At 34.4% G+C, this 12,914-nt stretch overlaps 1 protein-coding gene across 1 annotated transcript in view; it reads left to right on the top strand.

The window, feature by feature from the left end:
* Nucleotides 1-12,914, top strand: part of asap2b (ArfGAP with SH3 domain, ankyrin repeat and PH domain 2b) — a 31,187-nt gene that overhangs the window by 6,823 nt on the left and 11,450 nt on the right. Inside the window, exons 2-13 of the mRNA XM_079832096.1 lie at nt 5,058-5,130; nt 7,273-7,418; nt 7,551-7,625; nt 8,665-8,714; nt 9,079-9,208; nt 10,959-11,044; nt 11,310-11,385; nt 11,489-11,575; nt 11,672-11,775; nt 11,895-11,964; nt 12,546-12,633; nt 12,771-12,819. Coding sequence (XP_079688222.1) covers nt 5,058-5,130; nt 7,273-7,418; nt 7,551-7,625; nt 8,665-8,714; nt 9,079-9,208; nt 10,959-11,044; nt 11,310-11,385; nt 11,489-11,575; nt 11,672-11,775; nt 11,895-11,964; nt 12,546-12,633; nt 12,771-12,819 — 1,034 coding nt within the window. The remainder of the gene's footprint in view (nt 1-5,057; nt 5,131-7,272; nt 7,419-7,550; nt 7,626-8,664; nt 8,715-9,078; nt 9,209-10,958; nt 11,045-11,309; nt 11,386-11,488; nt 11,576-11,671; nt 11,776-11,894; nt 11,965-12,545; nt 12,634-12,770; nt 12,820-12,914) is intronic.

Below are 12,914 nucleotides of genomic sequence, written 5' to 3'. Positions count from 1 at the left end.
TCAAAATTGCAGTGACTTCTTCAACGGAAATATAAAAGAGCTTAGTTTGTGAGAATCATTCTGAACTCTGTCAGCCTGTTTTAGTGGTTGAAAAGATCAGGCTGAGTTTTACTGATGTGTAAGATTGTGCAGTTGTTCTAAAGAAGCTCCGCAGCTCTTCCTCTTTTATTGAGATACTGCATTCTGACTTCAAACTTGAACTTAGGATATTGACCGCTGATGAAGGAGGAAAGTATCAGTCATAACCAGAGATGTATAAAGTACTAGAGACACATATTTGAGTAAAAGTACAAGTTCCTTATCAAAAAAGTGACTTGAGTAGAAGTTGAAGTGCTCTTTAAGCACCACACTTAAGTAGAAGTACTAAAGTATTCAACATTTTTTGTACTTAAGTATTGCAAGTAGTTTATTTTAAAATGTACTACTCAAGTACTGAAAGTAAAAGTACAAGTATTGTGTTATGTTATTAAAGAAAGTAGTCAAAAGTTTGAACATCATATTGTTTTTATTATTTCAAATGATTAAGCTAAAGGACAATCACAATGTTGGTAGGTAATTTTTCTACATATTGTCATATAAATAACCTGAAAATACTGTAGTTCATTAAGATTAAATCTTACTATAACCACTCTTACTAAAAAAAAATGGGGTAAGCACACTTATATTCTCATTTCATGAGGTGTTCTGAGTAAATGATTTGTTTGTAACACTTTACAATATGGTTTGATTTGTTAACATTACATTAGTTAATGTATTAGACTAATAACTAACATGAACTAACCATGATCAATACATTTGTTACTGTATTTATTAATCTTTTTTAATCTTAGTTAATAAAAATACAGCTGTTCATTGTTTGTATATGTTACTTCACAGTGCACATTAACTATGTAAACAAATAGAGAGCAATTTGAGCGCAAGACGCTCGTGTTGTTTTAAAGACAGTGAATGAGCGCTCGCGCTCTCTCTCTCTCTCTCTCTCGCACTCTCGCGCACGCTCTCTCTCTCTCATGCGCGGTAATGTGGGTTTGGAATGGAATGATTCGTAACATTTTTATAATTGTAACGAGTAACGATGCAGCACATAAAAAAAATATCGGAGTAAAAGTATTAAACTCATCGAAAATATGTACTGAAGTAAAAGTGGAAGTAGGAGAAAAAAATAATACTCTAGTAAAGTACAGATACTGCCTTTTAGTACTTAAGTACAGTAGTGAAGTAGTTCTACTTCGTTACTATATATCTCTGGTCATAACTGATGACAAAGAATCATCATGTTGATTTTGACCCCTCTCAAATAAATCTCTTCATAAAGGAGATTCTTCGTTTTAAAGTGACTTTTTGAAAGCAGGCAAGAGTAAAATTCACTGCCCTGGGCTCTTAGAGGAACTGGCCCCTTCATGTGACTGGGATACATAGAGGGAGACTCTCTTTATGAGTTGCCCTTTGGCACTACCTCATTTGTGTTTAGCCTCAATGGACGAGTTAACTGAGGTAAACAGATGTGCATGGTTTATGTACACACTGGACCTGAATCTTGTGCAAATTTCTTTATGCATAAGTTTGCTCATCTATACAAAGTAGCCACTACATGTGTTGAGACATATAGTGATGTCACATGATAGGGTTTTATTCAAACCCTTCAAATATTTGGATATGTTTTTCCTGTGTAGCATGAGGGCTGCATACACCCACCATAAAAATGGCAGTTAGTATACTTTTTCTGGTTGTTTCCGGTTCTTCCATCTCAGTGCGTGGTGTCCTGCTGAGACTTGCCTTTGATGAAAACCCCAGTGCAGTTAATATCTCTCATCTCCTTCTCACCCTTTCTGTTCTCTCTTTCTTTCCCTTCATCTTTTCTCATTCCTTAAGGCTAAGGCGGGATGGCTCTCCCACTTCTTGTCCCAGCTTGTCCAGTCTAGTCTCTTTCTCGCACACACACGTGTACTCACTGTTTTTCCATATCTTTTTGTTTGTGTATGCAGCCCTGATGGTCATTCTCTGTATTTTGTAAACCAGTGAGCTCAGACAAGACCAATTTCTGGAAACCTGTACAACCATCAGAACCTAAAGATGTAAGGGGTGTATTGTAGCTATTGTTCTTATTGTATTCTATGGTAATTTTTATACTTCATTATTATACTTAAGCATTTTGTAGGAGTATTTTGTACTTTACTTAGTATTACTGAGTTACATTCCCAAGAAAAAAAATACGTTTTACTTTTTCATGTAACTTTAAAGCTGCTGTCCGTAACTTTTTTTGTGTTCAACATTTACAAAAATGATATAATGAGAATGTGCAACATGAATCCATTTTCCAAACCGTGTTTTTGTCTTACCCTGGATCATTATGGTACACTTATAATAAGTGTTTATATTGGGACTATTTCAGACCAAACTGGTAGGAACCACTGCAGAGGAGCACAGTCCCTGCGTCACTCGCCATAGACATTAAACAGGGAGAAGTAGCTCCGGCTGCAATGTTCTTCCGCAAAACGGACGCAGTTCTATTTATTAACCGCTAGAGCGCAAAAAGTTGCGGACTGCAGCTTTAAAAGTACCAAATGCATTTTTTTTTTGCAGGTCATCTTGACAATCTTTTCTATTTCTGTCCATTTTGCTGAGCTTTCAAGTGGATCAAAATAAAGTCCAGGTTGAACTTGTATAGCCAGTGATAATGTCTTAAAAAAAAGAATATAATTTCATTTTATAAAAATAGCCTTTTAATGTATTGAACGGTCACCGTGATTTTGCCAATGAAATCATGTTCCTGGATCAACATTTTGTTGACCCTGGAACAACATTCCTGCCCGAAAAACATAGTCCTAACCCTTTAACCTAAACCTGACTTACAAAACCTAACTTATCATACCTTATCCCTAAAATCAGAGGGAAATTCAATTCAATTCAATTCAAATTTATTTGTATAGCGCTTTTCACAATACACATTGTTTCAAAGCAGCTTCACAGAAAGTGCATTTCATAAATGTACATTGAAAAATGTTAGAAAAGAGAATGTTAAAAAAAAAATGTTAGGATAAGTTAATCAATCATGTATTATTTTAGGCCATAACAACGCTGGCGTTGAGTCGTCTCTTCACAGGCGTCGAGTCGTCTCATCACAGGGGCATCTGAAGTCTCCATCAGAGGCTGGATACAAACTGGAGCTGACGAACTAGTTACCTCGGGACTAGTGTCCCGAGATAACAACAGAAAAGCAGATGGGAAATAATTAGCATAGCTGCTGTATAATATATGAATATCACGCACCTAACCCTGGTTGTAAGCCTAAACTTGACATAAACTCCAATCTTGCCCCTCAAATCTGATTGGTTGATTGGAATGTTGATCCAGGAATATGCTGTACATGGTGAAATCCCGTTCACCATATTGTCCATAACTACAATCATTCTTCTTCCTGTGAAAATCTCCACATTGATAAAACTTTGGTTAAACAGTTTAACAGTTTGTGTATGAATGTTAGCTGATTTCTTCAGTCCATTTCTAAAACTAAGAAATGTTACTTTAAAATACTAAAGTACAATTAAAAATGGAGGCAATTTTTATTTTGTTTGGAGTATTTTATAAGCTTGATCCTTTTTAATTGAGTAAAATGTATACAGAGTATCCCTATTTTCACTTTAATTATAATCTCTCAATATTTTAGATTAAATGTTGGCATATTGAAAACTTACTGACTTATTAAATAGATTTATACTACTGCTAAAATGTTTGGGGATGGTTAGATTTTTAAATGTTTTTCAAAGACTCTTTCATGCTGACATTTTATGGTCACCAAGACTGTACTTATTTGATAAAAGATACTGTAATATTGTGAAATATTATTACTATTTAAAATAATATATTATAAAATGTAATTTATTCCTTTGATAGCAAAGCTAAATTTTCAGCATCATTACTCCAGTTTTCAGTGTCACATAATCCTCCAGAAATCATTCTAATATGGTGATTTGGTTCTCAAGAATTTTTTTTCTTATTATCAAGGTTGAAAACAGTTCTGCTACTAAATATGTTTGTGGAAACCATGATACATGTTTTTTTTTTTGATGAATAAATATTTCAAAAGAACAATTTCTTTGAAATAGAAATATTTTTGTTATATTATAATTGTCTTCACTATCACTTTTGATCAATTTGATGTGTCTTTGCTGAATAAAAGTATTAATTTCTATTTAAAAAATCTTACTTATCCCAAATTTGTGAACGGTAGTATACATGTCATTGATGGTTAAATGCTCTTTATGCTCAATGTCAGACTGTGAAATTCAGTAATGTATGAGTGTTGTCAGCTTTGGCAGGCACCAGTTTTATCCCTTGTCAGATGGTTTTGTCTTGGTGTCGTACCAGACATAACTCCAGCATAAACACAGATTTTAGGCCACAAGTCTGTCTACTTCACTCGGCTCTTTTTGTGCAGAATTCCCTGAGTGTGATTCAGCATGAGTGATGGGTGGTTAAATTACAGGCTATCTGAGTATGTCTGGATGTGAAACATTGTGTTGTGTGTGTGAGAGAGGGAAGTATAAACCGCGCTGTACAAAACTGGGTTACAAATATTTTTACCTTTGTTATTATAGTTTGACCTACTTTATGCGGAACAAGGTATTGGTTGTGCGTATTAGGCAATAGAATATGCACCATTTTTAAGCATTGTAACATTACAATTAGACTCCCCTGAAATTGCATCGTCGACACGGCATCCTCAATAAACCCGTCTCCGGCGTGATGACTCCGATTGTTCGAATATTACAATTTAATAATACTTTAATCGATATGTCATCCTCAATAAACCCGTCTCCGGCGTGTTGCCTCCGATCCTTCGAATATTCTGATCTATTATGACCTCTGACCTGTAAAGTTTCCAGAATAATAATCATACGCTGTTTGTTAATTGGCCAGAGGAGAACTGGCACCCCGACTGAGCCTGGTTTCTCCCAAGGTTTATTTTTCTCCATTAGGTCACGTAATTATCATTATGTGTGTATTCAGAACCTGCCCATTCGACTAAAAAAAAAACATTTTATGTTGTTTTGCAGGCATTGGATCTTGACCGCAGTGTACTGCACAAAATGAAGAAGTCAGTCAAGGCCATAAACAGCTCTGGTCTGAGTAAGTATCACACACAAGGCCACTTGAAGGCAAGCCTGCAAGGTTAGCAAAAAAAAAAGAGGCTTCACAACGCTGAATAAACTGCTTTTGTGGGAAAATGGCTTATCATTTAATGAATAGATAGACAGCCCATTGGCTAATCTTCATGGTTGCACTTAAACATTTGTTTTGGATTTATCTATTTTTAGAGTTTTCACCAAAAAAAAGGTGTTTTATAAGAGAAGCCCCTTACAATTGAGCAACAGGTATGATTCGGGCTACTATTAATTTCTATGGTATCCGCAAAAAGTGATTGACTGTCGCACAACTCTGAACAAAATTCAATGACTTCAAGGCTGTAATGTGAATGGTTATCAAGTCACACGTGACGCAGGTTACCCGTCACGCTTTCTCCAATGGTAGAATCGCGGACTCTCGCATCTCCTTATAATAAGACCATCTCTGATAAAATAACGACCATTTGCCCCTCAGCTTTAATCAATAACCAATGCATTTGCACTAATAAACTCACCAGTTCATTTTTGAAAAATCAGTGGGCAATTGTTCTGGTAATCCTATTTATCTAAACAATATCATATGATAGATAACAATAGCCTGGACAAAGCTTTTAGTTTCATATAGAGTGTGATTCATGTCATTGTTACTCTAGTAGTGAGCAGGTTTTGCACTCTACCTCACACATTCCTCTCATTCTTAACAGGAACACCGATACCTGTTCTAGCAGGAACGTGCTTATTTCCCCTCTCTCTTTCTTTTCTCTTTATCCTGTGTTCCATGTACAAGGTTACAGCCAGATGATCACATAGTATTTCTTTAAATCTACAAATAAATAAATTAAATATAATAATAATAATCTCAGAGATGGACAGCATAGACATTAACTAATCTACCTGTTCTGTATACATACTGTGTCCCCATGAAATGTGGATCAAAATAGTCCCTATTTACTTTGTTAAATTAATCCACAGAAGAAACAATGTTTGTTATCGTAATCTCTTGTCAAAATCTGAAAATTGTATAAATCTTGACAGTTTGACATTTCCCTCCAACCGTCAGAAAACTAAACTAAAATGATTAAAAAAATAGCTTTTTGTTAATTTCAAATAAAGCTGAAATAATATAAAATATAAATATTGGATGAAAAACTTAAACGTAAAAAGTGTTGCCTTCGCAATTAACTGAAAAAAAAAGGTTTAAATTGAAGTACTAAAATTAATAAAAAATATACATTAAAGCAAAAATCACAGATTTTAGTCTGTCTACTTCACTCGGCTCTTTTTGTGCAAAATTCCTAGTGTGATTAAGTATGAGTGATGGGTGGCTAAATATTTTTTTTTTTAAATGTGTGTGTCAGTGTATATATATATATATATATATCACAACTAAAACTGATTAAAATGACAAAAGCCCAAACAATGACTAAAACTTTTACTAAAATTAAATTGAAAAATGAAAAATATCCACCTGTATTACTACCTGCAGTCCAATTTAAACAATGTCATACTTTTTTTAGCACAAACTCTCCTTTTTTCTTATAGTACATAGATTGTGCAAGTTACTTTCAGCTCAGACTTTTTGGACACATTTGCAGCATAACCTGGTTGGTTTGCATAATTTCTGAGGGATGTTATATTTTTTAATCAGATGCTAAAATAATGCAAGGCACTGCAAGATTATTTATACAGCCCATTTCATACACAGTGCCATTTCAAAATAAATATTAAATGAGCGGTAATTCCTTCTTAGTGAAATGCCTCTAGTGAAGGAAGAAGACTTTGTTAGCAAACTGTTTCTTTTTTTACAGTAATCCAGATCCTAAACAGCCTGTTGGCCTTTTGTTGTACTGCACAGTACCTGGGAGTGGTTACTAAGCTATTTTCTAAAGCACTCTGGTCATAAACTAGGAAGTATGTTCTTTTGCAAGCGGTAGGAATGGAAACGGCCCACATGACAAGAGTTTGCTCATGCCCACAAGAAACACTGTGATGGTTAGGTCAAGCAAACTGTAGTAAAAACATATGAGCTTTAAAAAGGCAACATTTGGAAAATGTATGACGTATCACTGATCATTAAACAAACATTTGTATTTAATAATTATAATGTGGAAGGTAAATGAACAAAACTGTTTCTGTGTGTTTTCAGCTCACGTAGAGAATGAAGAGCAGTACATCCAGGCAATGGAGAGGTTTACAGATAACTCTGTGTACAAAGACGATCCTGAGATGTCCAATTACTTCCTCACATTTGCTGGTTTCACCAAGGAACTCACTGGTCTCTTTAAGAACTTGGTGAGATAGTATCTGACATCTACTGTATATACTGTAGATCATTATATGAGACATAGTTTACATGTAGAGTGTTTTACATAATTATATGTAATCTTATATGTAATCTCCTCATATCTCATTTTGTACCCACAGCTGCAGAACATGAATAACATCATCACTTTCCCACTAGACAGCCTCCTGAAGGGAGACCTCAAAGGAGTAAAAGGGGTATGCAATTATGTGGGAATACATACAAGCATACAAACATACATACATACAGTACATACATACAGTGGTGGCCAAAATTATTAGAACACTTGGCATCTGGGAGTTGTCTTATTGGGGCTGGATTTATTTTCCAAGAGGACAATGACCCGAAACATTCTTCTAACTATTGCCGGAACTACCTGCGACAGAAGGAATCTGCTGGAACATTGAAAATGATGGACTGGCCCCCTCAAATCCGGACCTCAACCCCATCGAGCACATTTGGGGCAAGTTGGAAAATAAACACTGGATCTATTGTACATTCAAAGGAAAGCCTTTGGCCTCAGTTGCAGAAGGCATGGTATAACTTTAGTGTTGAAGTTCTCAGAGGAAATATATTGATACTATGCCAGAGAGATGTGCGGCTATAATTGCTGCAAAAGGTGGACATACCAAATATTAAAGTTAAAAGTGGATAAAAACAGTACAACTCAGTTCATCTGATATTTGATGGTCAGAGCAACCATCTGCATGTTTCATGGCCATTATGAAATGAAATCATGTTTTGGAAGCAAAAAAAGGTCAATATTTTCAGATCTGTCAGGTGTTCTAATAATTTTGGCAACCACTGTACATACATACATACATACATACAAACATACATGCATGAAGTACATGCATACATACATTCATACATACATACATACATACATACATACATACATACATACATACATACATACATACATACATACATACATACATACATACATACATACATACATACAGTACATACATACATACATAAATACATACATATATACATACATACATCCAGTACATACATACATACAGTACATGTATACATACATACATGTATACATACATACATACATACATACATAAAGTAAATACATACATACATACATACATACATACATACATACATGCATATATAAAATATAGTGATCATGGTGGTTTGTTTAAGTGTGTATTGAATTATTTGAACTTTAACTCTCTTGATATGTTAACTGTGTTCTCATTTTTGTTGTTGTTGCAGGATTTGAAAAAGCCTTTTGATAAAGCATGGAAGGATTATGAAACTAAACTGTAAGCTTCTATTACCCTCTTAATATCTCAGCAAAATATAAACAAGTAATATTTACAAATCTTTGATATTTAAACTTGAACCTTAGACACTTTGTGGGGTGTGATGTTCTTTGAGATATTCCAGTACCTTACAGCATTTATTTGAATCCATTATACAGAGGAAGGAGAGGTTTATTCATTTCAAATGTTTGAGTTTAACTCATGAGCCTGTAGCATAGCTCAAGCGCTTATCACAATGTGGGGCCATACCTTAAGTAAACATCAGCATTTATGAGACACTGATGAAAGACTAATGTTTGTGCTCGGCCAAGTATACTGTATACGCTGTCATTTTTTCATGGAAATGCACTAAACCTCTTCACAGGAGCAAGATTGAGAAAGAAAAACGGGAACATGCCAAACAGCACGGTCTGATCAGAACAGAGATCAGCGGAGGAGAGATTGCGGAAGAGATGGAGAAAGAGAGACGCCTCTTCCAGCTTCAGATGTGTGAAGTAAGGAATGTGGTTCATATACATCCGATATCAGCAGGGACATTCCTTTATTTTTTTGAATAGGCAGCAGTGGTGGTCCTGGCTCACTTATATATATTATATATACTTATATATATTTATAAATATATATGTATATATAAATTATATATATATATATATGGTGAGCTGTGACTTTTTTAACCGGGTATGCTGGGTGGCATGTCATGTCAAAAAATTTTATGGCAAAATAGCAGCACAGTTAAAAGTATTTCTGATATTTTGTTATTGAAAGTTACTTTTACCTGTTGGGACATGCCTTCATAATTAAACACCTGTAAGAGCTGTAATTATGAAGTTTGAGTTGATGGAGGCGCCACGCACGAAATGGCCATTTGTACTTCTATTTTTGTAATAGAACAGTTTCTGTTATGTGGCAATATTGTTGCAGACACTACATACTTCACATTTAAATGGAAAGGGATTTTTTTGCCATCACACAGAGGCAAAAAATCCCTTTCCAGAACATTTTCATTCAACGTTCCCAGCTGGTGGTACGATCTTCCCACCGCCATCCGAAACGCAGAATCATTGACAACATTCAAAAGTCAACTAAAAACTCAGCTCTTCCGTGACCACTTAACCTCATAAAAAAAAATTCCTTTCCTCTTTCTTCCCCTTTTTACCCTCCCTAGTTTAGCCTTTGCTACACTGAGCAATGTACACGGTCTCAGTATTTCAGGCACTTGTTGCGCTTACTCGACTCTTCATGACCAATCGCTTCATGTACTCCCAAGTTGTAAGTTGCTTTGGATAAAAGCGTCTGCTAAATGCATAAATGTAAATGTACAGCGCATTGGCATAGTATAAGACTTAAATTAAAGATTTAAATCAGAGATGACAAATAAGAAACAACATGGCAGCTGTCAATTTAAATATATGCCAGAAATATTTTTTTATATTAAGAATTATTAATGAGTATAATATTAGTACCCTATTATAAATAAAATATGTCAAATATAATTATACTAAGTATAATAAATAAAAAAAACATTATTCTTTAAAAAAGCATTTTAAATAATGCAAATTGATGACTTTAACAAACACATAAACTATTGATTACCAATACCATATAGTTACAGTAGATCTACTTACACCAGATCTTTAATAATTTTAGTAAGTTTTTGTAAAAAAAGGAGATAATTAAATACTATAAAGATAGTTTTAGTTTTGATTTTTTCCCCTATTGATTTTGTGTAGTTTTGTATAAATTAAATTAGATTTTCGGTGATCGAGATCTGGTAGCAGCAGCTCATTTTTCCTCTTGGGCGAGCGATCTGCTCATAGCTTTCCCTGCACATTAAATCCCCCATATGCTAGCAAACCAATGAGAACGCGGGACAGTGATGACGATACATAACAACAAAGCATAGGCGCCAAAGCTGCTGTGGATTTCCCTTACCCCAAACTCTCAGTAAATGGCGGATTTGAAGAAAGTTATTACCAAAATGTTATGATGTAAGCTTTATGATACACCTCAAACGAGAGAATTTATAGTAATTTATAGTGTTCATATTAATTAATGAGTCCACGGATGGCTTGAGTATGCAGAGTTTATATGGACCACAAGGCCCTGATTGACTGAACTTGTCAGCCAATAACCATCATATATTTTAATGACTTCATGAGAAATTATATTATAGCCAATGGTCTGATAGAAAGCAATTGAAATAATTGTTTTGTGCTGAAGTGTTTGACGTGCTTTGTTTTGCAGTATCTCATTAAAGTGAATGAAATTAAAGTCAAGAAGGGGGTTGACCTGCTCCAAAACCTCATCAAATACTTTCATGCTCAGTGCAAGTATGTTTATTTATAATATTATATGATATTATTGACCGGTTTCACAGACAAGGCTTAAGCTAGTCCCAGACTAAAATGCATGTTTGAGCTGTAAGCAACTTGCACCCATTTATACCAGCAATGTTTTTTCTAATGCACATTTATAAAAGCTACTTAAATGGCTCAATTGAACTAAGGCCTAATACTGGCTTAATCTAAGCCCTGTCTGTGAAGCCAGGCCTATATATCCCAGTCTTTTGACATCATTTTTCTTATTTCTCCACAGTTTCTTTCAGGATGGGTTAAAAGTTGTGGAAAATCTAAAACCTTTCATGGAAAAACTTGCCACGGACTTGACCGCAGTGCGTTTTTTCATATTAATGTCTGCTCGTTTGAAGGTGTATATTTTTGTTTAAGACAAAATAGTTAATTTCTTGTTTTTGTTATTGTTTGTGGGAATTGCAGGACAAGCAGACACAAGATGCAGAACGGAAACAGCTGATGCAGCTGAGAGATATTCTTAAATCTGCCCTGCAGTCAGAGTGTAAGGAGGTGAGCCATTTCCAAATGATTGGAAACTATGATTGATAGGAAGATTGCTTAATTTCTGTGGTAACTCTTGTTGTTTTTTTGTTTGTGGGGTGAAAGGACCTTCAGTCAAAGCAGAATGCCGGCTATAGTCTTCACCAACTGCAGGGCAATAAAGCTCATGGCACTGAGCGCTCTGGGATGCTTCTCAAACGCAGCGAGGGGTGAGTTCGTCTGGTGTTTTAATGATATTCACATGCATTATAAGTTCAGCACAACTTTTTTTCAGGGCATTGAATGTTCTGTAAAGTTTGTGTGATGAAGGTTTTTCTCCACATTACAGACTGAGGAAGGTTTGGCAGAAAAGGAAATGCTCTGTGAAAAATGGATTATTGACTATTTCTCATGGAACGGTAGGGGAACAAAATAGGCACATATGAGTTTCAGAATAAGAATGTGTTGGAAAAGAACATAATCTCAAGTTATACCATTTCCTTTCTCTCCATGGGTGTTTTTAAGATATTTAAGTAACAATTAAGATTTTTTTCCCATAAGGATCTGCCAATGGCTATATAATGTAATATAGTTTGTTCATGTATTAATGAAAGTTACTTTTATACAAATTATATATATATTTTATACATATATATATATACATGTATATTAATATTAAAATGTTTATAATTGTAATAAATATTAAATATAATTATTTAATTATGTGTATATATACGAATATATTATAATACAATATAATATTTAAAATATGTAATATATATGTAAAATATGTTTATATGTTAAAAAAAATTATATATGTTTATTAAATATATTTATTAAATATATTATATAATATATGTATATTCATATTTTTATAATTTTTATAAATATAATTATTATACATAGAATAAAATCTGTATAGCCCATTTGAGTGGGTATTGGCATTAGAGGGTAATAAATCCTTAATGCTTTATTTTCTCTTTCTCTCGTTTTCTTGCAGGCCAACACACCGCCAGCAAACCTGAACCTCTTAACCTGCCAAGTGAAGCGTAACCCAGATGAGAAAAAATGCTTTGATCTTATATCACGTAATATACTTTTACAACAAGCACAGTTCACAGCACAGTACAGTCATAAATCCAGAGCCAGAATTCTCAGAGTCTGTCATGGCTCACATGGTTGGTTGGTCATCTTTATTTGCTTACTTTTCTCTTCCATCTTCTAGATGACAGAACGTATCACTTCCAGGCAGAGGACGAGCCAGAGTGTCAAATGTGAGTGTGTGTGCTCATATGATGATTTTACATGATAGAGATTTTGTATGCACAAACACATACACACACACACATATATATTTTAATATCATGTG

This window comes from Gobio gobio (genome assembly GCF_949357685.1).
Source record: "Gobio gobio genome assembly, chromosome: 12".
Taxonomy (NCBI): domain Eukaryota; kingdom Metazoa; phylum Chordata; class Actinopteri; order Cypriniformes; family Gobionidae; genus Gobio; species Gobio gobio.
The sequence above is the reverse complement of the archived record's forward strand: the minus strand, read 5'-3'. Positions and strand labels throughout refer to the sequence as shown.